Source organism: Melozone crissalis, unplaced genomic scaffold, assembly GCF_028551555.1.
Source record: "Melozone crissalis strain CALT ecotype California unplaced genomic scaffold, PUWL_Pcris_2 ptg000029l_1, whole genome shotgun sequence".
NCBI lineage: Eukaryota > Metazoa > Chordata > Aves > Passeriformes > Passerellidae > Melozone > Melozone crissalis.
This window is the reverse complement of record NW_026535807.1, coordinates 10,953,224-10,966,723: the sequence shown is the minus strand read 5'-3', so window position 1 is coordinate 10,966,723 and position 13,500 is coordinate 10,953,224. Positions and strand designations below refer to the sequence as shown.

General features: G+C 41.0%; 1 protein-coding gene across 2 annotated transcripts in view; it reads left to right on the top strand.

Annotated features, from left to right (window-relative positions):
* CHCHD6 (coiled-coil-helix-coiled-coil-helix domain containing 6) overlaps positions 1–13,500 on the top strand; it is a 108,993-nt gene that overhangs the window by 1,437 nt on the left and 94,056 nt on the right. For both annotated transcript variants that reach the window (XM_054281043.1, XM_054281042.1), the window contains exons 2-4: positions 454–583; positions 1,485–1,539; positions 2,772–2,898. In XM_054281043.1, the coding sequence (XP_054137018.1) occupies positions 454–583; positions 1,485–1,539; positions 2,772–2,898 (312 nt within the window). The remainder of the gene's footprint in view (positions 1–453; positions 584–1,484; positions 1,540–2,771; positions 2,899–13,500) is intronic.

Here is a 13,500-nt window from a genome sequence, read left to right as displayed (position 1 = left end):
CATGTCTGCCATGCTGAGCTGGGTTAGCAAGCATGGAGCAAAAAGAGGAAAAGATGGACTTAAAACCTGCTTAATTCATTTCCTTCCACTTCTGGTAGGTTTCTCCCTATACAAAGAGTTGACTTGTTTAGGGGTGCTCTCCACCTTTGGTGTTTGTGGAAGACTGTCCAGTGAAGCTTTCAGAGTCAGGCAGCAGATTGGAGGTTTTGTCACTTACTGATAGGGTATGGGTTTTAAAAATGTAAATCATACAAGTGCTGACTGCCTGGACTGGAGGGACATTGCAGTGAGGTAACTGACAATACTGTCATAAAAACTAACAAATGGGGAGGTTCATAGTGAAATACACACCAGAAACGGACAATACTTCTGTGCTGTCATAGAAACTGACAAATGGGGAGGTTCCCAGTGAAATACACAGCAGAAACTGACGTGGCTGGTTCTGTGTTTCAGCTCACTGAAGATGTAGTGAACCGGATGAAAGGATCCTCTCCGAGCAGAAGGGAGATCCAGAGATCTCCCCGTGCATCCAATGGCACAGCTCCCTCCTCCCTGGCTGCAGAAGGGAAACCCAGACCTACAGGTACTCAGGGGTGCTGCTGCCACTCCATGTTACAGGGTAGTTTTCAGTGCTACCCCCTTGTGAGAGGAGCTCTTTGCTTACCCTGTGTCACTCTGGGATCATTTATAGCATTTCAGATCAACGTGCAATAAACAAGGCAGAGATATTTTGCTTTTCATTTCTGACAAGCTGCCTTGTTGTCTGCTGTACGTGCACAGGGTGTATATTGGGCATGGGTGAGGGAAGTGCTGCTTTTTATTTTTTGGAAAGGGAACGATAACCTGTCCAAGCACAGCTGGCTAAGTGGATGATGATAACTTGGTTTCTGAACTTGTCTTTATTTACATGTCAGAAAACTGTTTGATTTCTATTGGTTCCCAAATAGGTTTTGTTGATGTATATCGGCAGTGTGGATTTGTTAAAGGCATTCAGACTAAACTGAAGTTAGGGAACTAGGCCTTTGCTTTTAGGGACTTGTTTGCTGTCAGCCTGTCTTTCCTGAATGTAGATTTAGCTTTATGGATGGCCCAAACTCCATCAAATAATTTCATCTTCACTTGTGGAATCCCTTTTAATTACAAGGAGAGAAGGAGGTCAAGAGGAAGACTTGCTGGAACTAGAGGAAGGAAGTGGAAAGTAGGTCTACTGCCATGCTCGTATTTCATTATATATAAGGGTTTGAGGAGCTAATATCCTCACATAGTTTTCTGTAGCATGGTTTATTCAGTGTGCCTGTTTGAAAATGATGCTCTTGGTGTGTCTATTTCATAAATTCAAACTCTATCCATCAAACTTAAATTTTCTTGACTTTCTTTTTTCTCTTGACGAATAATATGAAATTTTCCTAAAATAATCTATGATGCAATGAAGGACTACATTTGTAGTACTATTAGTTGTCACAGTTTTCTCTTTTCCTTTCTAGGAATTCAGGCACCAAAGGAAAGTGACTCTTCTGCAGAGCAGGAACTCTACAGGAGGTGAGGTGAAGCTCTTGAAAAAGACAATAATTTAGCTCATTTGGGAATATATCTATGTATGCATATGTCTGTGTTTTACCTCAGCATAATGTGTGTTTGACAGCAGCTGAGCATGAGCCCAGGTGAGCCCAGGTGGCCAAGAAGGCCAGTGGCATCCTGGCAGTATCAGTGACAGTGTGGCCAGCAGGATCAGGGCAGTGATTGTCCCCCTGCTCTGGGCACTGCTGAGGTCACAGCTCAAATCCTGGGTTCAGTTTTGGGCCCCTCAGTACACAAAGATATTGAGGGGCTGGAGTGTGTCCAGAGAAGGGCAAGGGAGCTGGGGAAGGGGCTGGAGCACAAACCTCCTTGGGACTGGCTGGGGTGTTTGGCCTGGAGAAAAGGAGGCTCAGGGGGAGCCTATGGCTCTACAGCACCTGAAAGAAGATTGTAGCCAGGTGGGGTCGTCTCTTCTCCCAGGTGTAACAAGTGACAGGACAAGAGAGGAAGCAGCCTCGAGTTGTGCAGGGGAAGTTTTGGTTGGGTATGAGGGAAAATTTCTTCACTGAGAAGGTGGTCAGGCATTGGAACAGGCTGGCCAGGAAAGTGCTGGAATCACCATTCCTGGAAGTATTCAAAAGGCCTTGGATGAGTGGATGTGGCATTTGGGGACATGGTTTAGTGGTGAATGTGGTGGCATTGGGTTAATGGCTGGACTTGATCTTTTCCAACCTTAACAATTCTGTGATTCTATTTTATGATTATGTTTTAATACCTGAGAATCCTCTTTGAAGCCTTTTTCAGTTCAGGGCTGCTTCTCTTAGTGTTGTTGCTGCATGCATTTTGTGATTTTTCTTTCCTGTGTAAGAGCCAAAGAGCAGCATTGTCAGCCTGGCTGACTCCTTTTGTTGTTGTATGTCCCTTGATCTTTTCCAGAGCAGTGTCTATTTGTCTGGCTAACTGCTTCCTATTTTCACTGTTTTCAGGTGATAATTAAGTACTTAATAGAGCTAAATATAACTCAAGTATAAGCTTATGTGGTGCTATGCCTGTGTTGTTGCCAGAGCTGTACCTCACTGGAATTGCAGGTCATATTTAAAGTTTTTGGGCTTTTGAATTCCTGCTGATGATGGGATTGTGAGCAGATTCTGTGTCAAATTCTGGATTTGTGTTTTGGCTCTAAGCAGGGATACTCCATGACCAGCCATGACCTTGTTGCTGCTGACCTTCCCTGTGCCTTGGTGCTCACACAGGTACTTGGCAGAGCAGTCGCTGGTCCAAGAGGAGCTGGTCCGGCTGGTCAAGAGAGAAAGGGAAGCAGCCTGTGAGGCCAAGGAGAGGTCTGGCATTATTGAGGAGAGGCAGAGAGCAGCCCAGCTGGTGAGTAACAAACCCCCTGCTATGTTTCCAACCTGCACAGGCTAAAATGGCTCTGCTTGAGGGCATTCATTTAATGTCATTTGTGAGATGAGTTTAGAAACTGGTGTTTGGACTGAAACATTCCTCATCTCGCTCATCACTTAACATTTGGCTCACAGTGCAGCTGCAAGCTCCATGTCACTCCATGCTGCCAAGGCATGAACAATGGCTGTGCTGGGGACAGTTTTACCAGTGGCAGGGAATATGGTCTGTGTGTGTATGTGGCCCTTGTCTAGCTACAGAGAACTCTCTTGAGCTCTCAAGTGTATGAAATAAATGTTTCAATATAAACGGGATCAAATTCTGCTGACCTGATATATCCTGAGACTTTGCTCTGTTTTTTTTCTAGAGTATAATAGTGCATGCACACAAATTAATAAAAAGTAATAATGTCTTCTTCATTTGTTTGAGTCTTTTATAAATCTGGTAACAGAAGAACTGTTATAAAACTGTCAAATATTGTAACCTTTTGAAGAAGGTTTAGGATTGATTTTTAGGGACCAGGAAGCATAAACCTTTTTTTGACACACCACTGACTCCCAAACCAATTTGTTCTTGCCCAGCAGGCAGACTTACTTTCGGGGGCTTCTTGCTGCAGCTTTTACTATTAGTCAGGCACCTTGGTGTTATGATGACCCATTAGGTTGCTGTCATACCAGTGCTGAGAAGAGCAGTGCTGGAGGCAGAAGTACAGTGGGATGAGGCTGAGTGGAGCAAAAGGCTTTTATCAATCACTACAGTACACTGGGATTGTCATTGCTGCTTAATATTAAATGACATTATTTTATATTGTTTTCTTTTGCACACTGCCATTCCTATGGTGTACTGTCTGTAACCAGTGCAGAGTCTTACTGGAGCTGCCCCTTTTTCCTGACCTGCAGTGGTGTCAGGGTGTGACAGCCAGGTGGGGCCATGCTGGCCACAGTGAGATCAAACTGCCCATTCATTTAGACTGTGCTGTTTAAACTTTATTGGGAGAACTGGACCAAGAGAATTCTCCTTGCCTGGTGCATGCTGGAAGGATGGTTTAGGGAAAGGACAGACTGGAGTATGAATAGTGCTTATTGTGATTCTTTGATCCTACTGATCTGTAGCTTAACCAGTGTGTGCTTGATTTAAGCAAAGAATCCTATGAGGTTTGGGGTTTTTTTCTGTGTGTTGAATGCTAACAGCCCTGGTTTACCCAGGGAAAATGTGAAGCATTTAGAGGTTATAGTACAAAGATGTTTTTGGGGACCGAATAATTAAAATTTGTGTAAGAATGGTGACAGTGGTTCAAGGAAAAGGTCTTTATAGGTGCAATCCATCTCTGACAGTGATCCCCAGCAGCTGCTGATGGAAAGCATGAGAGCAGAGCAGGTATAAAGCAGTATTTCCCACCTATACCCTTGCAAATTCTGATGTTCTAAGAGGTAGAGGCTTTGAAAGTAAGAGGTTGTATTTTCACTTTGATGGTTAACAATCTTTAAGGAAATTCTTTTCTGTGAATTAATCTGTTTGTGGTTTTGGACCCAACTGTACTTTGTTTCCATGATAAAATTTGTGTATAATTGGATTGGTAGGTGGCTGAGATTGCTCTCCTAGATGGATACAGCTTGTGAATGGCTGCTGTGTGGCAGGAAATTTCCTCTTGGCAGATTGGATCCTGACCATGGGGTGCTGGATGATTGCTCAGCTTCAGAGCAGTGATGTCTGAGGCAGGTGACTGTTGCTCCTCTGCAAAGGATATCTGGGTCAGCAGGTGCAGTATTAACACTCTTTTCGCTAGAGAGAGAATATTCTCTTTATGAATGTAATTAACTGGCTTCTGTAAGGGCTAAGGAAAGAAGTTGGTGGATTTGTTGTCCAGTCTAAAGATGTGAATTTGCTCAAAGTAGAACTCTGCCATCCTGCAATGAGGTGGAGTGTAATCCTGAAAAAATGTGGCTAGCAGAGTCCTGCAATATTTGTAAAATGCAAAGAGGACACCTCTAAAATGAGTTGGAATCTGGCTGCTCACATACAAAAGCTGTTTTATTATCTGAATTAGCTTTCAATCCTGTAGTGTTGCATACCAAGATAATATGTCCTTGATGTTCTGTAAAAACCTGAGTAGGGTCCCCTTGTGGTAAATAGTGACCATGGTGTGTTAGCCCAGAATGTGGTGAAAGAATGAGGAACTTTTAAAATTCATTGCTCTTTAACTATCTCTAGATTAGTCATAAATTTAGGATCCTTAAGAAATGGGATAGTCTAGCCTGTCCTTGCAAAGATGAGGGCAGAGCTGTTGTTTGTCAGCTTCTAGATACCTTCCTAAAAAGGAGATATTGTGGCCAGACTTAAATTATTGGGACCCCTATCAGACTTGCTTTATCTCAGCTACTGTTTCCTTTTGGGCATTGTTACCTTGTATTGTGTTGACTCAATTCTACTCAAACCATGTCTGTCCTTTGTCTTCTGTTATCCTCCTTTATTATGAACAGGGCTTGAGTTTCTTGCTCTTCTATTTTCTAGCCCCAGCAAATGGGGAACATACTGGGTATGAGCTGCTCATCCATGTCTTGTGTCAATCTTCTCTTTCAGGTAGAAGAGAGTAGTGGAACTCAAGGTATCTAGGGGTAATCCAGGTGCAGATAGCAATGGAAGTTACCTGCTTACATTTATAAGGGAGAAACTTCCAGGGTTGTTTTTGTTGTTGTTGTGACCTAATAGGGAAATGAGATTAAAAATGGGGCAACTCCCATGAAAGCAATAACAAATTAATAATTTGCTTCTTAAGCAGCACTTAATCTGGTAAAAATTGAAAGCCATGCCACATATAATTAGAAAGTTTTATTCATTTTTCTAGTATTTGCATTAAGATCTTGAGCTGCCCTGTGCTCTTAACATATCAATAGTTCAGTGATTAGTAGCTCTTTTTTGTACTGTTGTCTGCAGCAGTGCTGGAACATTCCCCTGTAACCATACCACTTGTATAAATCCAAGTACCAAAGCTGTATTTTGAAGTGATTTCATTGTGGTTGTGCTGAACGTTGCATGTCATTTAATCTGTTCTTTATGGCTTTCACTCACTGACTTTTATTATTGGAAATATTGCTATAAGCACTTCAGTGTTATTGTATGGTGCACACAAAGAGAGGGTGGACTAGAATTAACCTTTGATATGGAACTTGCTGTCAGCTTCTGGGGCCAGTTACTTGATTGTTTATGGGGCAGGGTATAGATTAAAACTTGTTATTTTATTGTGGTTTACATATTTTGTTTAGGTGTTTTTTTTCTCCTTGAAGTGTTCTGGTTTCAAGAGGGATTTAGAGTTAAGTACCTGGGTCCTTTTCTACATTTTTGTCGTGACCTTTCTTTTTCTTTTAATGACTTTGAAGAAGGTACTTAGCTTCTAGATACCTTAGGTTTTGTGTAAAACTCCTTACAGCTTTAGTTTAAGAAGCAAAACAGCTCTGTAAGTAATAGTGCAGCATTCACTTTCCTCTTTGAGTGAATATGGCTTTTTCATTAACCCTGGGGACTGGCTCAAATTGAAGTAGTCTGCTAAGCTGCTGTAGAAGAACTCTCCCCAATTTGTATTAGAGATAAAATGTTTTATTTGTTTGTGCAGCACTGCAGAATCATGGTGCTGAGTGGACTCTTTGAATAATTTAATGCTGTGGGTACTTACAGCACAACAAGGATTATATGTGCAGTGTTTCAGAGCAAGGCCTAGGGTGTTTAACTAATGCTGGTGCCATGCCTTAAGTCTCATGTGAAATACCCAAGAATTAACACAGCTATCTTTAAATCCTTTTCTATTTCTAGCGTGAGGAACTTGCAAAGTTGTCAGTCAAGTTATTTAATTGCTTGACTATGTTGTGAATAGTCTCACCATTCCCCTATGCGAGCAATCTTTCTTTTTTCATTCCCAATTAATCAAAACGTCTTCTCTTAACTTCTCAGTTCTTTCAGGTTTCTTTTTTCCCCTTCCTTCTACCAATAAAGGAAACTTTGCAAACAAAGCTGCTCTTTTTCCTCCTTTTTGCTTTTGTAATCTCTGAAGGTTGAGCAGCATGTGCAGCATATGCATCAGGAGCCTCTTGGAGCCAGTGGCTGTGTGCCTGATGGTTTTCACTGAGACCTTTAAGACAAATCAATGTGAAATGGGGACGGATAAAAGCAGAAGCTGGGGGGGAATAAACGTGATTAAGCAAAGACATCTCATTACTACTCTAGAAAGGGAGGATTATAACTTATAAAATAGGAGGATCTCATTTAGAGGCCATGTGCACTTGTGTTATCAGGACAGAGGGAGAGCAAATAGAATAAATGAAATTAATACTTTGAAAAGAAGCATTACCCGGATTTGAGCATTGAACTAATATGATTTGTGCAAAGCCCTGAAGTTCTTATCTCCCCATTAAATACCCCAAGGATAATGGCTTTGTCAGAGTTATTGACCAAAAGTTGTCATTTTCATTCTCACTTTGAAAGAGGGAGTTCAGAAATGGGGTGATGGTAGGACAGACCTTGCACTATGACCAGCTCTTTCAGGCAAGACTGACGGGCACTGGCTGCTGTGTGAGAGCAGACTGGGCAGAGAATTCATAATTGCTGCAAAGTTTATCCAGCAGTCCAGGATGGATGACTGGCTATTCCCAGTGTTTCTGATCATGCCTGCTCACTGCCTTGCTGGATGGCAACCTTTGCTTTCTGGTGGTTCCAGCGTTGGACTGTTGTGACTAGCATGGCTCAAATGGACATGAAGGGAAATACAAGAATATGGGTTTGTTTCAGGTTGCTCCAGTAGCTGATTATAATTGGTCATAGGCTGTTGAATTCTTTCAGATGATTTCTTGCCAGATATAATCTCTCTGTTTTTCAGAGCCTCTCATCTTCTCTTCTTGATTCAGGAAAGATAGGATGAAGGAAGAATGCACGATTGGGAATGCCTTTGATCAAGCAGTGGGTTTTGATAATGGTGTCGCCTTGTGAATGTGACATTATGAACCCTTGGGCTTTGCTGTAGCATACTTTGGACATTTCCACCCTTGATTTAGTGTATATTGGGCTGCTGACATTTTAACTGGTATGTTTTCTTCTCCATTTCAAAGAATGTGGAAGTAAAACTGCTTAAAATTGCTGTAAACAGCATAAATAGCCAGTTCATAGATTGGTACAATGGAAGAGAATTTTGGTGTTAGGGAGTGATCAAATATTTTTTTTCCACTTTGTAGGGATGGAAGAATGATCCAATCAGCCCATTTGTCGAAAGTTTCCTTTATATTCCTGGTAATTGATAAAGGTTTAAGTGAATCTCATGGGGTTTTTTGCTGTGAATTGCCCACTGTTGTTGATCAGTGTCAGCAGTAGATGCAGCTGAGCTGGTACTGAAGATTGTTTTAGAAACTGTGCTGAACATGATTTAGTTTGTGAAGGCTTTCATTTACTTTGTGATAAGCTGGGGATCAGCTTCATCCTGGCTGATTAGCCATAGGTAAGTATTCCTAGATTAACTGGGGTTTTGTTGTGTGTAATCTCCTGCCATTGTGACAAGCTCTAGTGACCGGATGAGGCCCAGCAGTAGCATGGTGTTTGTTGGAACTGTGACAGTGTGGAGCCATCAGCGAAGTGACTCTGCTGCTTTCAAGGTCAGGTCTCTATTGTCAAAACTTGGCTTTTTTTTTTTTTTTGTCCCTGTTTATCTGAGTTGATGTAATGAAAGGTATTGTCTCTGTGAGCTTTGCAGTATGGTTTGGAAACTGCTCACCTCAGGGACAGTTTATTTAGTCCTGTTGGCTCTACAGCTAAAACACAGCACACTGAGCTGAACCCTTCCCTTTGTAAAGTTGTAAACCTATGTGTAGAAAATAGGTTGGTTCTGGGAAGTGACACGGCTAATGCATGAGGTTTGGTGTTTCTTAGCTTTTTATATTCTGTAAATAGTTCTTGATTGAAGTTTTTTATGGGTGAGGCAGAAAACATTGATTGAAATCTGAAAGTATGAAAGCTTGTTTTAAATAATAGTGGAAAATGAGGAAAAAGCCCACTCAGTTTGATTTTCATTGATGTTGCAGTTGTTAGCAACAGGTATCTATATGTCTTTATGAAAGATTATTTTTTTTAGATTGCTTTTTATGTTTTCTTTAGAAAATAAGTGGTGCATTAAGTTATTAGAATCTTCATTCCAGCCTACAGTGTGGGTGACACCAGTTGTGGGGGCAGCACCTCCTTGTGAGCATGTTTTGCTGTGGTTTGGCTCTTTGCAGAGCATTCACAGGCTGTATGTCCAACACCCAGACCTGCCCTCAGTGCCTGCAGAACCAGGCAGGGTCCTAACCAGGTTAGCAAGAGTGGCAGTGTCTTGGGCTGGAACTTGCAGTTATTTTTGATTGCTCTCACTAATTGACAGCTAATTCTTTCACTAATTAAGTAAAGCTGCCTTTTAAATATGTTGATACAAATGGAAAGATGTATTTTTAGGTTTGAGACTTAATGATTTATTACCAAATGTTGCAAACTATTGACAGGAGGATTTAAATAGCTTCAGTCCTTGTGCCTTGTATCCCTCTCAATCTTGCTGTATGAGCCTGAGACAGTCTTCCAGACTTTCTCCTGAAGAAAATATATTAGCATGTGGAGACTTTAAAATTAGTGGTCTGTTATTCTATAGTCTCAGGCCAGAACATCCCTCCTTTTCCCTACAATTGGGCTCCTCTTTGTCTGCTACCCTCTACTATAAAAGTATATTTCTTCAGTGAAAGAATTACTTAGTGAAGCCATTAAAACATTAAACATTTAAGGGATCCCTATAGAAAATAATATTGAAGTGTTAAATGATGGACTTTGGGAAGGTTTGCATTAAATTTAAGCTTGGCATGGTGAGGCTCTATCTACATGTCTTCTACCTCCAGCAAGCTAATAACTTCTGTTCTCTGGAGCATCAGTGAGGTCTAAATTTAACTAAAGCAATTTTGTAGAGTGTGCACTACAATAAAGGCAGAAATTGAAAACACAGCCAACGCAAAAGAGAACCTCCTCTTCTCTTGAGAGAAGGAGAAGGTGTTACCTGGCTAAGGGTAAGATTCTGCCTATGCACTGCTTATTTTCCTGCTACTGCTGCTCTGATTTGTCAGACATTTATAGCATTTTTTAATAACTTTCAATTTCTGCAGCTAGTCTTTTATCTCCTGACTGAAGGTTAATTTGTGTTTGGAGAGTTTTTGCGGATTTCAGCAGCTGATGGTCGTTTGAGCTTCTCATTTTTGTAGTCTCTTGAGCTAAGAGACCTTATCACAAGGTTGGCCTTTTTTAAAATCCAACAGCTGCAACAAATTGAAGTTGTCTGGGGTGCTGTCTAGCTCCCCTGTCTTGCCTTCTTGCCTTCAATTTTCCATGCCCATATTTCACACTTTTTTTTTTTGTCTACCAAGTTTTTATAACTTTTATAACTCCACAGAAACTTCTTCAAGATTCATTTGTTCTGGCTTAGGATTACTGTAAAGCCTAAGAAGGCTTTACTTTAAGGAGCAAAATATAAGATTAGCCTTCATTTTCCCTTATGTATAACTACAAAAGATTAAATTTATAAAAAAGTAGGAGAATAATATGTTGTTATTTTTCTGTGACTGGTCCAGCAAAACTAGTGCTGAGTCTTCTTATTCTGCTGTCAGACTACTGTGTAGTAGAGAATTCTGCTCTAATTTACAGCTCTTTGAGGGGGGCATGAGCAGCACAAGACAGGCCCAAAGGCCCTTCTGTATCTTAACTGTTCCATGGATCCCCACCTCTTCCATGTGGTGTCCCAGTTGGAATCACTGAGTCCACCCCTTCATCCACATACAATTTACCTTTCTCAAGTGTAGGTTGACATACAGATTAAATTGGCAAACTCTTCAGCTGATGGGAAGATTCCTGATGGGCTGGAATGTATCTGTGTGATAGCACCTGTCAGTGCACAGCACAACTGGCATGGGTATTCCAGTGGGAATGCACCAGCTGCTCATGGTAACACATGGGCTTCTCCAGCTGCCAGAGCCAGGCCCAGCAGAGCAGGTGTGTCCTGGTCCAGATCATGTTTCCTCAAATACAGTGTCTTCCACAAGTCCCAGTACAAATGGCTTTGTAGGATGATACTAGTAGATCAAACTGAGTCTAAATGGTGTGGTCTGAATAGTCAAAATAAACACTGATGTAACTTTTTATTTCTTACCTTAAAGAACAGTTAAAGTGAGCTGATACAAAGACCAAGTTTCACTGAGGTTTTTTCCAGTTTGTTTATTCCCTCTGCTACAATCGGATATCCTCGAACCTGCCCCAGTTTGCTGATGTTTATTTTAATTCTTGCTTGCTTCCTTCTTTCTCTCTCCATCCTTTTACTTTCCCAAAGCTGCAGGATGGTTTGCTCCTGCTGCCTCCCCTCGTTGTTGGTGTTATCAGGCACGTGTGCAGCGGGTGAGATTGCGAACGCTGCTGTTCTCCGGGATCCTGAGCACCAGACAATGTTTTACACGGCGTCCCATTCTCTGGCTGCCTGGTTGGACATGATGTTGGTACCTTATCTTCGCTCTGACACACACTGGACATTAATAGAAATACATTGCTGAGGCACATGTGTGGAATTTCAAGCAGCCTTTCTAGCTGTGCTTTAGATAGTCTATTGTGTGCTTAACCTCTTGGAAGAGGTTTTGATGAGAAAAGCGTGATGTTAACTCTTGGATGGCTGGCTGGGTTCTCTCAGAGTTCCTTGTTATAGTCAGCATAATATCCTCCTAATTGAACACTGCTTATCTGTTTTGGAGTTTCAGCAGGTTTAAACTTATCTTCTATGATTAGTATTCCTTCTTTCTAATGCATATTTTTTAGGGAAGAAATAACTGCGTTTTGCACATGAGGATGAGGTAGAAAATGTGTTGCTGCAGAAGGAACTGAGTTGCCAGCACCTTTATGTAGCTTTGTCTAAAGTCTGTCCCTTTATTATTTTTGGCTCTCTGATTGCTGTACATCAATGAAAAAAATGACCTGGATGCAGCTGCTTCTATTTGCCAGGAATTCTTTCTGCTTTTGGAGCACATCAGAATTTTTATTGTTTTCTTTCTGCTGTATCTGTATACTTTCTCTGCTTGTTTGTTATGGCCATCTGCAATTATCTGTATTATTTATGAGTGCTGAGTAAAACATGACGGAAAGTAGCTTCTTAAAAGGGACTGTACTAAGGGAAAGGAAATGAGCCGATGACTTTGATTTTTAGACAATGAAAATAGAACACCTGCAAGCTTATGAGGAAGGGAAGGAATTAGAGTTAGCTGCATTTCTTTTTTCCTGTCTGTGCACTACATAGGGGGTTTAGAGCTTTTTTAGCCTTGAAGACTTTGTGATAATGGGCAAACTTGAAGGATGATACAGTAGGAATCGAGTAAAAATTGATCAAACAGACTGAGCAGGGCTATGTATAATTACTGTACAAAAGAAAAGAGCTTAAAAAAAGTTTAATATTTACTTGAATAGAACATTAGACTGAGGATACATTTGTTAAATTACCAGTGCTCTTCCAATTAGGACTGAGAGCTTGCCATTTACATTCACTGCATCTTCAGCCTAATGCTTTTGCTGTGGAAAAAGTGGTTCACTGTCTGGTAGATGATTTCAAGCCCCTTTATTTTTTCAAAGATACAGGTTCATGTGTCTTCTTTTCTCTCCATCCTCTGAGCAGAATGGATTTGTTCCTTGGTTCATCTTGCTGTAGCTGTAATTGGCACTGTCAAGCTGAGACTCTGGCTGCCCCCCACTCCCGGCTTCCGAACTTCCAATGCACAAAAGGTTCCTTACAAAAGCTGCTCCCTTACCAGCTGAAGACTTGAGTAATCACTCATTTTTGTATTTTCATATGATATTCTCTCCTAGTTTAACAGCTAAATGTGGAAAAAGGGCTATTGGAAATAAAGATTTGTTTAAAAAATGCCAAACCAAAACAACCAAACCCTCAAAAACAACAAACCACACAAAGCAGCACCCTGAAAAAAATCCGAATCAGAAAAACTCCTTCCAAAGCAACAACAACAATCTCTATACCAGCTGAAAATAAGCTTGCATGTTTCTTAAACCCTTTTTCCTAATTTTTCAGCATAAAAGAATTTCAAGTACAAAACTGGAAAAAGCACGAAAGCTTTCAACTGCAAAGCCAGCTACAATTTAAAAGATAATGAACATCAGTCCAGCCTATAGTTTTCTATCATGTAAAAAGTTGTCTCCCCAGCTGCTGTGCTGTTTCCTGTTCAAGACTCAGCATTTTGCAGTGTAATTTTTCAAAGCTTTGTGTTACTGAAGGTTATCGTAGAGTTCTGTTAAAAAGCTGCTTGCCTGTGATTTCCTGTTAAACAGTGATCTGCAAAAAGAGGTGGTTCCATGGTCAAGTAAGATTTTGATGCTGCTCCTTTCCTGGGAACAGAAATGGGATGCATCAACACCCTTTCCCATCTGATGGCTGTTGAGAAGCCACATCTCAGGTCACTGCCCTTGTTCCAAATTGTGCTGAATATCTGAATGCAACCTTGAAGCTGTTGCCAACCACTTGCATTTTTTTTTTACACTAGTTTAGTA